At 45.2% G+C, this 15,399-nt stretch overlaps 1 protein-coding gene across 2 annotated transcripts in view; it reads right to left on the reverse strand.

Annotated features, from left to right (window-relative positions):
* fbxo18 (F-box DNA helicase 1) overlaps positions 1 to 15,399 on the reverse strand; it is a 32,988-nt gene that overhangs the window by 16,550 nt on the left and 1,039 nt on the right. The window contains exons 3-13 of one of the 2 annotated variants that reach the window (XM_015954808.3): positions 13,457 to 14,043; positions 8,498 to 8,634; positions 8,259 to 8,406; positions 7,571 to 7,752; positions 7,412 to 7,486; positions 6,721 to 6,812; positions 2,896 to 3,064; positions 2,563 to 2,776; positions 2,388 to 2,475; positions 2,216 to 2,311; positions 2,004 to 2,140 (exon numbers count right to left, since the gene is read on the reverse strand). In XM_015954808.3, the coding sequence (XP_015810294.3) occupies positions 2,004 to 2,140; positions 2,216 to 2,311; positions 2,388 to 2,475; positions 2,563 to 2,776; positions 2,896 to 3,064; positions 6,721 to 6,812; positions 7,412 to 7,486; positions 7,571 to 7,752; positions 8,259 to 8,406; positions 8,498 to 8,634; positions 13,457 to 14,043 (1,925 nt within the window). Of the gene's footprint in view, positions 1 to 2,003; positions 2,141 to 2,215; positions 2,312 to 2,387; positions 2,476 to 2,562; positions 2,777 to 2,895; positions 3,065 to 6,720; positions 6,813 to 7,411; positions 7,753 to 8,258; positions 8,407 to 8,497; positions 8,635 to 13,456; positions 14,044 to 15,399 lie in introns of both variants that reach the window. The other variant, XM_054739489.2, reaches the window with a different exon arrangement.

Raw genomic sequence — 15,399 nt, forward strand, 5'->3', positions numbered from 1 at the left:
AATTCAATTTGATTCATATCGACTCATACTAAATACTCTGTGTGTGTGTGTGTGTGTGTGTGTGTGTGTGTGTGTGTGTGTGTGTGTGTGTGTGTGTGTGTGTGTGTGTGTAAAAAGGAAAAGAGAATACGATGTGTCAGTATATGTGAAACATCTTAAATAAACAGGTTTTATAACATGCAGTAGCATTCACATACACCAGTAACATTTATGGTAAATGGCCTGTATTTGATATAGCACCTTCTAGAGTCCTGGGACCCCCCAAGGCACTTTACAACACAATCATTCATTCACACATTCACACACTGGTGGGAATGAGCTAAATTGTAGCCACAGCTGCCCTGGGACTCACTGACAGAGGCGAGGCTGCCGTACACACGCGCCACAGGTCCCTCTGACCACCACCAGCAGGCAAGGTGGGTTAAGTGACTTGCCCAAGGACACAACGACAGCGACAGACTGAGCGGGGCTCGAACTTGCCACCTTCTGATTACGGGGCAAGCACTTAACTCCTGTGCGACTGTCTTCATCTTCGTCATTGAAGATGAAGACTAACAAGCGTCAGTAATGCACGGTGCAGTCTGCATGAAACTAAATTGAAACTAAACAGGATACCACTATTTAAACATTATAAAACACAGAGGAACTTACTTTAACACAGCACTCATAACATAACACACATGCAAACAGCATTACAGTGACATCTCTGCATTAGGGGGCCAGTGGTGCCGGGTCCCACCAGATGGCGCTGTGAGGCTCTATGCTTAAAATAATCAGTGCAACAGAATGGTTTGTTTTTGAGTAATATTGAATAAAAACCCATTCTGTCACCAAGAAATCTCCTAAAAACATTTGTGTGTTTATATCAAAGTTTTTGCCATGATACTGACAAGCTCGGTGGACTTATTCCTCTTGAAAAACCTGAGAAGGGGCCGTTGTTGTGCCATTTTAAATGAGGAAGATCTGAAATCACAGCGCACATACTCAACTCAGTCTGAATAGTAAGCCGTAGTAGGAGCCAGAGACTCCAGCCCCAAGCTCAGATCATCCAATCAATGGATGAGAATAACACACTGGAGCTTTCCGTTCGGTGGACAGCAGCAGCCATGCTGGTCATGCTGGTTAACTAACAAGAAGCAACAGAAATAATGAAGAGAACATTGCCACTTGAACAAAAGTTAGAGATTAATTAAATATTATGAAAGGGCAACGTTGCGGTTGGACCGGGGGTGGAGAAGGGAAGAGGGGAGCACCGGCTGACGGGAGGGTGCTCAGCTGGAAAGCCTCCATCAGTAGGGGATCCCTGGATTAAACTTTAGGGATAATTGGACTTTGATGAGTTAGTGAGAGGTTTCTCAAGATGAAAGATCAACGTTCAAGAGCTGAACAACAGTGGTGAATGACGCTTTATTTGTAATGTCGTGTTTGCTTGCTCTGTGAATGAAAAATGAGTCTTCATATCAGCTTGATTCAAGGCCCGAGATACCAGAGCATCCTAGTCTATCCCATAGGTTTCACACTGCCCCTTGCCTTCAGAAGTAGATAAGACAGGTGGAGATGTTGGTACCTTGATTTTGTCTGAACTCATTGTTAGAAACCTCTGGATGGGTTGAAAAAAATGCATCAGAGCCTGCAGACCTTCAATCTGCAGGACACACACTCTCTTGTGATGACTGTATTCCTAATGCCATATGGAATTGAAGTGCATTTTATTGAATCCAGGACAGATTCCTCATTGTTTCAATAAGTCACAAATAAAATTTTGCAACATAAAGAACAAAGCCAGACGGTGAGAAGCAGGAGCCTGGATGTCCAGCGAGGGAGAGCAGACAAAAACATTTCATTTTAGGAGTATCAATGCTTGGAAATACAATCATATGGCAAAAATATCTCTGGATGTCACACCCAAAGGCACGAAAGCACCCTATCAAAGGTACCGGAGGTGTCTTGTTAGTGTGTTGTGGATGTATAATAATCACAGTTCTGCGAACTTGAGCCTTTACCTGTGTGAGGTAGAAGATGTGGGTGTGGCTAGCAGTAGTTAGGGCATTGACGGCTCCTCTGAAGGTGTAGATCTGCTGGTGTGGATCTCCAACTAGGATCTTCCCACAGCGCTGGGACAGCAGCACATCCATGATGGCTGAGATGATAAAAGAAGCCCACAGTGATGTCACAGAACTCAGAGAATACAAACTAATAATGACCCCTACAGTACCAGGTGTGCAGTCCTGAGCCTCATCCAGGAAGATCACATCGTATTGGTCCGACAGGCGTCGCTTTGGTTTACTGAGCTGCCATAGCTTCATGTAGCCTTCGAAAAAAGAAGACTTCATTAGTAATCTGCCTCTAATTACCTTCATTTTTAGGCATTACACTTATTTCAGTACCATCGTGGGTCATGTAATAAGCCCGCTTCGATTTCTCATTGATGTCTGTCATTTTGCCCCAGATGGTTTGTGCATCTTGGGCAAACAACTGGAAGAAAACCAAAAAAAAAGGAAAAAGATGCAGCATGTGAACTCAGTTTATCTGTATTCTGTGGCTGATTGTGGGCCTGAATACCTGCTGGTTTTCAGAATCGATGACCGTCCGGCGGCCTTTGTGAGTGACGTAGTCAAAGGGGACGTGTCTGGTGCTAATGGTCGGGTCCGCTGAAGCCATGAAAGCACTGAGAGTTGTAGCGATCACTTTAGCTCTGACGAAGCCTCCGCGTCCCGCCGGCAGGGCAAAGTTGATGGAGAACGGATACAGGTTAGGAGTCATCTTTGGTTTGTATCTGACACAGGAGAGAACACACTCAATAGCTAACACAAGAAAACCAAACTATATCAAAAACAAGACAACCTGTTTATTGATTCACATTCAACTCATTTAAACCTTCATAGGTGTGCTTACCTCCAGCCAACGTCACGGTAAGCTAACGAGTGGACGGTCTTGCAGTCCACGTTGCTGGGGAAGCGACGTCGAGCCTCAGAGGCCACCGAGCTGTTGAACGCCACGTAGAGGAACCGGATGTGCGGCCGCAGCTCGGCGTATTTTATCAGAGTGGTCGTTTTCCCGGTTCCTGTGGGTATGACACTCAAGAAGGTTAGAGGGCTGTTCCACGAAGCGAGCTCAGAAAATCAAGGCTTTTTATAAAATGCCTCGCTTGAAACAGCACCCTGGTAATGTTTATGTATTCAGCAGATGCTTTTGTCCAAAGCAACATACAAGTGATAATAAAGCCAGCAGGTTGCCCTTGAGGCTAACAACAAAGCCTGTTAAGCGATGCTAGATAAAGAAGAATGGAAGGAAAGTACGTCGTTCTTCTCTCAGACGGAGCAAGAATTATTCATTCATGCCTATGAGGACAACAAAGAGATCAGAACTAAACTACAGACCTCCAGCTGCTTTAGATGCCGTGTAGATAGCGATATTTAATTAGAAATCTGAACACCAGATGTCCGCAGCTCTATTCTTCCACATATTTTATTTGAGTTTTCATCTTTTATGTGTCGTTTTTCATGTTCTGTTCCAGAGTCTGGATGTTTAGAGACCTGGAGGTGTTGTTTCTGCTGAGCAGCTGTGAGTTTCAGGAGTTTGTGGTGGTCACGTGACCCTTAAGTCTTGAATGCTGTACAGGGATTCCCAAAGTGTGGTGCGCGCACCCCCGGGGGTGCGCGAGCTACCGCTAGAGGGTGTGCGAGGTGAAAAGTGTAATGGCTGCCGAGCTCAGAGAAGTCTGTCTTATGTCACCATTAGTGTAGCCAGAAACTCATTTGTGGGTGGGCCTAAGAAAAAGTAAGTGGGCCCAATAAATGCAATTGAAAACAAGTATATTTTTGTGTGTGTGCGTCCTCCACATGTGCCCTAGCTTCATAATAACAATGCGCCGAGCTTCAGCACTCTGGCCTGCGCACGCCGATATGTTCCGTATTTGATCATTTTTAACGGTGTTGGAGTAATCTGAAGGTGGTGAGTCATTCTGGCAGATTGTAATTAACACCTGTCTCATGCAGGTGTTCTGACATTGTAAACCTCACACACAGAACATTGTGGATGTAACAAAATAAATCAAGAAATTATTCTTTTAACAGCGCACTGAAGATCTGAAGTTCAGAGCGAGTCTGTCAGTCAGACGCGTTCCAGCGGAACCACGGCTCACGGGTGCACATGTGAGCACATCTGGGCTGGGCAGAAGTCATTTTACAACATTGGTTTAAATAGCGCCAATAACAAGACGCGGTGACTGGAGCGGCTCATGGAGCTGTGCCGCGCGCGCACACACGCACGCGCACACACACACACACACAAACTCCGGCGCTGTGCCGTCAGACTGAAGACAGAAATGAGCGCTGCCTCCTCCGTGATAAAAGAAAAAAAACTTTTAAGAGGTTTTAAAACATTTTTCATTCCAGATCAAATTAAGATATTAGCTTCTATTGTGGGATGACGTATTAAAGTCGGGTCCGCTCCAGCCAGTGACTCCGAACCTGACCACAACTCATGTTACTGCAGCATTTGTTATTCCAGTCCGCGTGGCAGCGGATCGCAGATTCAGCCACCATAAAACAGCAATAAGTCGGTCTGAGGCAAAAGTGAACCTCATGGCTTTTCCATCTTTTCCCCTACAGACATTTGATTACGCACAAGTAGGTGACCAGCTCAGGTTTACGCAGAGCAGAAGGAAGGAGAGAGCTCTGGCCGCACAGGTTAAACGTTCCTACTTTAAGAAAACCGTTAAATTGCATTTTTTAATGTGCTACCTGGGCACTCTAAATGTTTATTTAAAATTAAATAAAAGGAAATTGTAATGGTATCGAATGTTTATTAATTACTATTTAAAAAATGAAAGTGTTGGGGAATTTTTTTAACCCTGTCTGTTTAGCTTGACATCTGATATATATATATATATGTATATATATATATGTATATATATACATATACATATATATATATATATATATATACATATACATATATATATATATATATATATATATATGTATATAGCCATGCCCTGATGTGGGGGCTGGGGGGTGCGTCGACATGGTCGGGACATAGAAGGGGGTGCGCGGCTAAATAAGTTTGGGAACCACTGCTGTACACCGTCACAAAATATACTTAATAATGCTGACATCAGGAGCAACATCAGTGGAATGAAACGGTTCTGCCTGCAAATGAAGGTTAAATACAAAAAAATGTTAACATGCAAATCCAGCTCAATTTTAAAAGTTTAAACTGCACATTTATCAATATTTAGCCATCAAGAACACAGCTGCAGCTGCTGCAACCGCTGTGGGCCAGCAGTGGCACTAATCCACCTCGTAGCTGCCAGCCACAGACAAGAAAAAGGGGAGGTAACATGCCTCGACAGATCATTATCACCAGGTTTGTCCTCCAAAATGTGTTACCATGGTGAATGGAACACAGGCTGGAATGGAATAGGCTTCAGGTTAGCCTCGTCTGTGGAACCGAATTGGGAAAATTACGGCTGGGATTGAGTGAGCCTGGCTTTTGGGATTAGCTTGCTTCGTGCAACTGACATCAGTTCAGAGGACTAAACAGGAGAAAGGTTTGTCCTGTGTGTTTTTCTGACCACAAAACATCCCCTGAACCTCTGCACAGAGTTTAATAAAACTATCTTATGTGTGTTCTTGCTGTGTCTTTGTAAATCCATGCTTTACATTACACGCTGGACCACGCATGGGACTGCATCGTTGGAGAGGGGAGAGCGGGCAGTAGAGGGCGACAACGTCCTCTGCTGCCCGCAGATAAACGGAGAAGGAAGTGACGCGCCACCATCAGCGTCAGCCTGAAGAAGCCGGCAGCTGTCGGCGAAACCGTAGCTACAAACAGGTAAACAAAACTGTTTCTGTGTTTAAAAAAGAACGAAAGCATGGATTAATAAAACTATCCGATAGGGTCAATTTTTAAAAATATCATGTGCCATTTGACACTTTACAGACAGATCTGGTGGTGTGTGGTGGATTACACACACACACACACACACACACACACACACACACACACACACACACACACACACACACACACACACACACACACACACACACACACACACAAAATAAATGAATAATAAACTAAAGAAAATAAAGCCTTTAGCATAAACTTTGTCAGCATTACAACCACTTTCACAAATCATCTCCATTTCATTCATTCCTTCCACACATTTGGGCGTTTCCAACCAGAGAGAGGCTGGAGGAGTCATGTGACTCTTCAAACATGCCAACAAGAAGTGGAGAAAGTGCTCCCTCTAGTGAGTGGAACACTAATAACCCAAAGCTAGTAACATTTCTGTTACATCTGATGGATTTCATCAGGATGACATGAATAATGTCTCCATGAAGCTCCTATGTGGCGTGTACCAGTTGTCCTGTTGTGTTGAAAGGCCGTAAACCAGAGGTATCTGATGAGACCCCCACCCCCTCTTACCTGTAGGGATGCACCGATGGATCGGCATTTGATCCCAATCGGCCGATAGCACCCCTATCGGTTTTGATCGGAGTTTTCAAAATAGATCAAAGCAGACCGATATTACAGACCGTTTTAGATTAGGTTACGTTTCCTTTATTCCCAGATTATGTAGTTTGTAGCACTCATTATAATGTTGTAGAAAATTTTTGGCCAATCCACGTGATCGGTATCGGTGATCGGTATCGGTGATCAGCATTCTTTGATATCGGTAGCAAAAAACCTGATCGGTGCATCCCCTCTTACCTGCAAACGCTATGATCTTGACCACGTGCTCGGGCTGGATGTCATGACTCAGGATTTGCTGCTGCTCTCGTGTGAGCTGAACCTGAGGACACCTGATGTGTAGAAACACAAACAGCCTGGTAAACATCAAACGGTCCCTCTGGTTGTCCCGCCTGCATCAAGTCAGGAAACTAACAGGAATCAGCAGAAATTCCTGTTCTTTGGGACAAAAACCGTTCAGGATTTCTGAGTGTTGTGAAAATAACCAATTTAAACCATACTAATTAACCAGTATCAATGCGTTGTGATGTAATAATGCACTTTTGTTGGTGCTGAGCTTTAGGGATGTCCCAAACACCAGAGACACATCCAGGGGACGTCCCGACTACGGCTGAAATGTTAGCAGACATAACTGATGATGTGGATTTGAAAAACGCATCATTGATGCAGATTTTTATTGTCCACAGATCATGATCCGTGTTGGCCAGACTGCACACAGCTCTGAGACAAGATCCTCCCGCCCCACGGCTGGGCCTACAGACTGATAGGGTGATAAAATAAACAACAAGCTCACCATGGACCGAGAGGCTTTGACCCGTTACACTGATCAGAAATCTATATTTGAGTTTAATTCTCTCAGCAGTCTGCACTGTGCAGAGCCGACTGTCGCCGCTGCAATGAGTCAGAATGAAATCTCCTCCAGAGAACTCACCCAGTCTGATCAGAACTGACAGAAAAGGGTCCATTTTCCAGCAGGTGAAGCACATAGTAGATGTTGTAATGCAACCTGGAGAGGATGTGAAAACCAAGAGAAATTACAGCTGAATGAAAATAAAATGAGGTCCAAACACGTGGGTGTGGTAGGTGGTACCGGTTGCTAATGTGAATCCCGTTCCTCTCCAAAGCCAGCAGCATCATGGCCATGTGGCTAAGGTACTCTGTGATGGATGTTTGTGACATGCAGCCAGAGAGCAGGGACACCAAGGCCTGGACGTCCCCCACGCACTCGCTGAGGATCAGTATCACAGCCATGGCTGCATATGGGTTGGGACCCTGGAAACACAGATTCACTCTAAGGAAGCTCTTCTGGTGCTTTTAAACATCACAACTAGGACTGGGTGATAAACCGAAAGTTTATCGTTACAGAAGTTTATGACGGTATCTTTTGGAAATAAAAAAAAATGAAAAGACGCGAGTAGGTTACTGATGGGTCTTGTTAAGATGCCGCGGCACAGACCGGTGGAGTCATGTGACTCCATCCCATCCAGTCTGTAAGAAAAATGAGAAATGGAGGATGATTCAAATACAGAAGAACTGGGCTTCTTGTAGGTCCTTGCTGAGTCACTTGCTACTTGCAGCTGCTTGCCGTTGGCGGCACGCCTCCACTGGCTGTGGAGCAATTATGCTGCCACAGCCCCATCTAGTGGACGTTTGTTTTTGCACATACATGTAATTATCATCCAATCATTATCGAGGTGAACTCCTCAATATGTCGTGATATTGATTTTAGGCCATATCGCCCAGCCCTAGTCACAGCACAACTTTCCTTTATCTCACACCTCAATGTCAAGGTGAAGAAACTTCTTGATGTCAGGAATACGTAATCTGATGGAGGCTTCAGCCTGCGGGAAGAGGCGGTGCTTCTTAACACACTCCAGAACATCCTCTGGTCTCACGCGCTCCCTGGCTTTATGCTGAGCCATTAAACTGAAACACACACACAGTAAAGTACCGTGTTAATGTAAGTACCCAACAATCAGACAAAGAGACAACACAACTCCATGCGATGGAGACTCACACCACGAGGTTCCGTAGGCTGTGCTCTGAAGGAGGAGGCCCTCTTATGTTACTGTTCCTCAGGGTGGCGTTGACCTCCAGCACCATCTCCTTCTCTCTCATCGTGTAGCGAAAGTATTGTTTCTTAAAAGGCACAAACTGGGAAAAGGACAGAAATTTAAATTAGGCTCAAACCCAAGCAGCTGATAGTGAAAAGAAGAAAACTTTCCAACTGTAGAGAGAGCTTTATTAAAAGCTAGTTTAAGATTAAGCTAGTTTACAAATCGTTGTCTTGATGCTTCCTCCTGAGGGTCTTTAAGGTCTTTGCTGTTCTGGTCTACATACGAGATGTTTTCATTAGATTCCTGAAGAACATTTGTGAAACTGTCTGGTAGGGATGTAAGAAAATATCGATATGGCAATATATCGTGATATTTTCTCCAACAATATTATATCGATATTCAAAAGCCGTGTATCGGAAATATCAATATGGCAATATATCGTGATATTTTTCCCTGCAATTATTACATTGATATTCAAAAGCTGTGTATCCAATTCTTGAAAGAATTTACATGCAAACTTTTGTGTATTTTCTTTTCGTTTTGTGCAATTCAATCGCCACCCGCTAGTTGGCAGCAGTGTGCAATGGGTTTTGTTTCCACCATTGAACTGTAAATCCCTCCATCATGGTTCAGATACCTCATGTTAAACATGTTAAGTATCAGTTTGGACTGTTTATTGAACATTCTTACAATAAATTCAGTAAAAAAAAAAATGCTTTTAACGTCTGACTGAATATATCGCGATATATCGTATCGTCTCCCCTGTATCGTGATATGTATCGTATCGCCAGAATTTCAAAAATACACATCCCTGCTGTCTGGCGATCAGATTTAGGGATGTACCAAGAGTGCAGGACACTTCCTTTAATTTCCTCTTTTGTTTCATTTAGTCTTTTTCTTTTTAGACAGAAGCAGCTTTTTACTCGATCCTAAAACCACCGATCTTCTCCATCTAAGATACCAACACTAATGTCTTTACGAGTGTGTCCAGTATCATGTAGCCCTTTTTAGAAGACACACCATGTGGGCAAATCAGCGTAATACTGCTGCCACGGTGTGTCTAATGAACGTGCCGTGGCAGCATGGCGTTGCAGGAAATTTGTGGCATTCGTGCTGCCACGCTTGGTAGTAATGTTGCTGCAAGGCCGGACTTGTGGATGCATATTACCCCTTGGCGCGACAGAGGGAGGTGTCATGATCACTGCCGAACTCCGGCCGGAAGCTAAATTGAAAATGAAAGTAAATACGACTATAAGGTTCACTTTTGTAAACAGAACCAGCTGAGGTGTTAAACGGGAGCGATGCAGCGCTCCTGGAGCCTTTCTCCATTAGATCTGAAGATCAGATCACCAGAGACTGCACGGGGAATGAGTGCGGCTTCAATCGCAATAAAAAAGCAAGTCATGATAGAAGAAGATAGAAGATAAATGGAAGTCCACGGCAGCGCAGAGACCGCCCCATACCCTCTTTATGCCGCCATTGTGTAATCTTTTATAAAAAAAAAACATGATTGCGCCAAATTACCGCCAAGGTCTGACCACTTATAAATCAACAAAGGCTCCCAGCGGCCGCCACAGCTTTGAGGCATATTGGCAGCATTGTTTTCTAAAAGATTAGAGGTCAACCGATAGACGCTGATATGTAGAGGTAACGGTCAAGCAATGGCTGATGTAGGGTTTGGTAAATTGAGTACTTTAAGAGCTCAATATATATTTTACCTCTACTTATGACCAATAAGCTGTAATACTGTATCTAAATATAGAATATCACCCTGACTGGTCTTTATTGGGCTTTAATCAGAAGATTCTAGGATTCTTTATTTATTAGGGGATTGTACACACTTCGTTTTGATTCAGAAAACAGGTTTATAAAAGTAAGAATTTACTTTACAAACAATTAAAACATGACAAGTTAACTAAGCATTTAGTGATGGATGGAACTAGATGTGATGTATGGACCCTATGTGTGAATGCGATGTTAGAACTTCCGTATCTAGGAGAGCTGAGTTCTGGATGTAAAAGAATTTGGTTTGCGTTAAGCTATGAGTTGATTATTATCAAAAACCACATCAGACGCTATCTCACTGTGTTCTACGTACCCAAGTGGAGACGCCCTTTTCGGATCCGAGATGTCAGGGGGGTCAGAGGCCCCCAGGTACAGAAGTCCGTAGATCAACTTGCAGTACGACCAGGTCAGTCCAGAGTCATCTCCAGGTAACAACAGTTGGGACTAGTTTGCGTCTCAGTAATAACTCTTAAGGAGTTGAACAAATCAACTCGTTCTGCAGGAACTATTTTGTTGTATCAGCTTTGCAGGTGCAAAAAGGTTTTGACGACGTGTCAAAATCTTTCACCAGAGCGATCTGGTTTTAATGTTCTCATGTTATGATTGTGTAGCCAACCAGAGGCTGACAAGTTTGGGGGATATTTCCAAGAATCTCAGAAACGCCTTCTTCGTTACCGGATGCTCTGATCTGGATAAAAGGCTGTGTGTCAGAGTTTAACTTAACCTTACTTTGTTCTTGCGTGAGTGCAATATGGTTATGACCTTGTCAAGTAAACATGCTGAAACATACATCATCGAGCACAGATTAATGAAACATCTCATTATTTTATAATTATTATAAGTAGCAATAAACAGACGTTTATTTAATGATTTTAAAATCTTCTTTTCTTCTTTCTTCTGTGAGCAAGGAGACTTAGATAAAGGGGTTGCTCTGTGAGGGACCTTGGAAAGAACAGGATGTCAATGTTAAGATTTTGTTATCTCTGTCAGAGCTGCAGGCTCTGAGCTCCAGCTGGTGTGAGGAAGGCAGGCTGATTTAAAGGGAGCACGTGCAGTCTCGTGTCTCCTTTTTGACTAGATGTTGAATGGTCAAACAGTACCTAAAAACTGACCATTGCTGGACGTTACACTGATCTCTGGATGTTTTGCACCTGGTAATAAAATAAAAGTTAATGAAACTAATCAATAAACTGACCAAGCAACAAATACACAAAACATGTAGAAATCCCAACTGACAATATTGTTTTAGGGCATTTACTAAACAGGAACATAAATAAGTGCTACAGCAGCACCAAGCTGCCCACAAATGTGCCTGACTCTAAATCAGCTCCACTAAAGAGGTGCATCAGCCAGATATATCACCTGAAGAGCTGAATGTTAGGTTAGTCTCTTGAGAAAAGGTCTGAGCACTCCTCTAAACCAATCCTATGCTCAGCTTCTGTTTGGATGATCTGATTTTAACGAAGACACTTTAAAGGCTCATGAAACATCTTTCAGAAGAAGGCATTTGAACCTGCCAGGATTGTTGAGCCCTGGAGGACTGAACCTTCACCAGAACTCAGACCTTTCTGATCTTATTGATCTTTTCATCTCTGTCGTTGTCATCGTCTTCCTCCGCTTATCCAGGTCCGGGTCGCGGGGGCAGCATCCCAACTAGGGAGCTCCAGACCGTCCTCTCCCCGGCCTTCTCCACCAGTGACTCTGGCAGGACCCCAAGGTGTTCCCGGACCAGATTGGAGATGTAACCTCTCCAACATGTTCTGGGTCGACCCTGGGGCCTCCTGCCGGCAGGACATGCCTGAAACACCTCCCCAGGGAGGCGTCCAGGAGGCATCCTGACCAGATGCCCAAACCACCTCAACTGGCTCCTTTCGATCCGGAGGAGCAGCGGTTCTACTCCGAGTCCCTCCCGAATGTCTGAGCTCCTCACCCTATCTCTAAGGCTGAGCTCAGCCACCCTACGGAAGAAACTCATTTTGGCCGCTTATATCCGCGATCTCGTTCTTTCGGTCATTACCCAAAGCTCATGACCATAGGTGAGGATTGGGACGTAGATCGACCGGTAAATCAAGAGCCTGGCTTTCTGGCTCAGCTCCCTCTTCACCACGACAGATCGGCTCAGCGTCCGCATCACTGCAGACGCTGAGCCAATCCGCCTGTTGATCTCCTGATCCCTCCTACCCTCACTCGTGAACAAGACCCCGAGATACTTAAACTCCTCCACTTGAGGTAGGACCTCTCTCCCGACCCAGAGTTGGCAAGCCACCCTTTTCCGGTCGAGAACCATGGTCTCAGATTTGGAGGTGCTGATCCTCATCCCAGCCGCTTCACACTCGGTCGCGAACCTACCCAGCAAGAGCTGAATGTCAGAGCTGGATGAAGCTAGGAGGACCACATCATCCGCAAAAAGCAGAGACGAGATTCTCCTGCCACCAAACTCGACACACTCCACACCACGGCTGCGCCTAGAAATTCTGTCCATAAAGGTAATGAACAGAACCGTTGACAAAGGGCAGCCCTGGCGGAGTCCAACCCTCACCGGGAACAGGTCCGACTTACTACCGGCTATGCGGACCAAACTCACGCTCCTCTGGTAAAGGGACTGAATGGCCCTTAACAGAAAGCCGCCCACCCCATACTCCTGGAGCATCCCCCACAGGGTGCCCCTGGGGACACGGTCATAAGCCTTCTCCAAATCCACAAAACACATGTGGATTGGTTGGGGGAAACTCCCATGCCCCCTCCATCACCCTTGCAAGGGTATAGAGCCGGTCCACAGTTCCACGGCCAGGACGAAAACCACATTGCTCCTCCTCAATCTGAGATTCAACTATCGATCGGACCCTCCTCTCCAGTACCTTGGAGTAGACCTTTCCAGGGAGGCTGAGGAGTGTGATCCCCCTATAGTTGGAACACACCCTCAGGTCACCTTTCTTAAAGATGGGGACCACCACCCCGGTCTGCCACTCCACAGGAACTGCCCCCGATGACCACGCAATGTTGCAGAGACGTGTCAACCATGACAGCCCTACAACATCCATAGCCTTGAGATACCCAGGACGAACCTCATCCGCCCCCGGGGCATCTCTGTTCACTCCTAACTAACCCACACTGTGTTGAGATTTTTGTCTCACCGTGGGATCCTGAACGATGTTCCTCCACCGGTGGCACACGAGGCTGACGTTCCGATAGAGGTCGGCAGCAGGAACCTGACACAGCACCTGCCTCAGCACCTCCTCTGGAAGGTCATCCATGCAGCCCTGTGGCTGGAGCAGGGCCTTGCTGCTCCCCAGGAGCCCAAAGTGAGCATCAGGAAGGGGCTCCACCTCTTCCTCTTGGTTACAGCATTCATCAAATTCCCCATCAGCTCCAAACATTTCAGCTGTCATCCCCTCCAGATAGTCCTCTGCCTTCCCATCACGCTCAGGTATCATCCTAGCACCTGACGCGCTGGCCTCTTCAAAGGGACAGTTCTCTGCAGCTAGCAGACAGTCGTCATCGACCTCATCTTCTGCCTTTGGCTCATACTCCAACGGGGTAGACAACAGGCTCTCATCATCATCATCTTGTTCTTCTTCCACCAACTTAGAGCCTTCTTTAGGAACTGTAGACGTGGAAGGCAGAGAGGACTTTTGAGGACTGGAACTGATTACTTTGGACACACAGTAGTAGTCGTTGATGGCTCTCTGCTTCCCAGAGGGGCTTTGGGAGGCAGGAGCAGCTGTTTCAAAGAGAAAAGGAGAAAAACAACACTGAGTTAGCTGAACAGAAGGCCCAACTCCTTGATTTTAACAAAACTAGGCTCAAACAAAAACTACGGAGATAATCAGTTTATTACAAGTGACACCAGAGGGCGGAGAAACTTGGATCACTGTTACACTACTGTTAAAGTTGCATACGCTGCACCCGGCGCTGCACTGGGCCAATCACACCCTGTGATTTGAGAACTTGTTTAGAGGCAAAGAACAGGTTTAGCAGGGCAGCGAGGAGCGTTCAACAACCGTGTGCTGCTAAGCTCTTAACAGCTCACAGCTAATGACCCTGCTTCTGTCTGCACCACTGTCTCAGAGACCATTGTCTCCAATCGATCACCAGCTACAAGAACAAAGCACCTCTCTGCTAGCTTGGTAAAGAATTCTATATAAGCGCTGGTCAAATTAGAATATCATGACAAAGTTGCTTTATTTCAGTAATTTCATTCAAAAATTGAAACTCGTATATTAGATTAATTCTTTACACACAGACTGATACAGTTCAAGTGTTTATTTATTTTAATGTTGATGATTATAACTGACAACTAATGAAAATCTCAAAATCTCAGAATATTAGATTATTAATTAAGACCAATGCAAAAAAAGGCTGTAAGCCGGCTCCTTTGGCCTGGATTACTGCAGCAATGCAGCGTGGTATGGAGTCGATCAGTCTGTGGCACTGCTCAGGTGTTATGAGAGCCCATGTTGCTCTGATGGTGGCTTTCAGCTCTTCTGAATTGTTGGGCCTGGCATGTTGCATCTTCCTCTTCACAATACTCCACAGATTTTCTATGTGGTTAAAGTCAGGTGAGTTTGCTGGCCAATCAACAACATGGTCCATCAACCAAGTACTGGTAGCTTTGGCACTGTGTGCAGGTGCCAAGTCCTGTTGGGAAAGTAAATATGCATCTCCATAAAGTTGGTCAGCAGCAGGAAGCATGAAGTGTTCAAAAACTTCCTGGTAGATAACTGCGTTGATCTTGGACCTCAGAAAACACAATGGACCAACACCAGCAGACGACATGGCACCTGACACCATCACTGACTGTAGAAACTTTACACTGATGTGCACAAGACAGTAGTGAGACCATCTATTGTGTCCGATTTAGAGACAGAGTCCGTGAAGAAAAGACAGGAGGCGGATTCTCTTCGGGAGGGACGAGGATGGGTGGGATCATGACTGAGTCAGTCAGAGGGACAGCTTACAATTAATGTTTTAAAGAAAAAACCAGAGAGGACAGACTGAGATGGTTTGGACATGTCCAGAGGAGAGACAATAATGATATACGTAGAAGGATGCTGAGGTTGGAGCCACCAGGCTGAGA

This window comes from Nothobranchius furzeri, chromosome 1, assembly GCF_043380555.1.
Source record: "Nothobranchius furzeri strain GRZ-AD chromosome 1, NfurGRZ-RIMD1, whole genome shotgun sequence".
Taxonomy (NCBI): domain Eukaryota; kingdom Metazoa; phylum Chordata; class Actinopteri; order Cyprinodontiformes; family Nothobranchiidae; genus Nothobranchius; species Nothobranchius furzeri.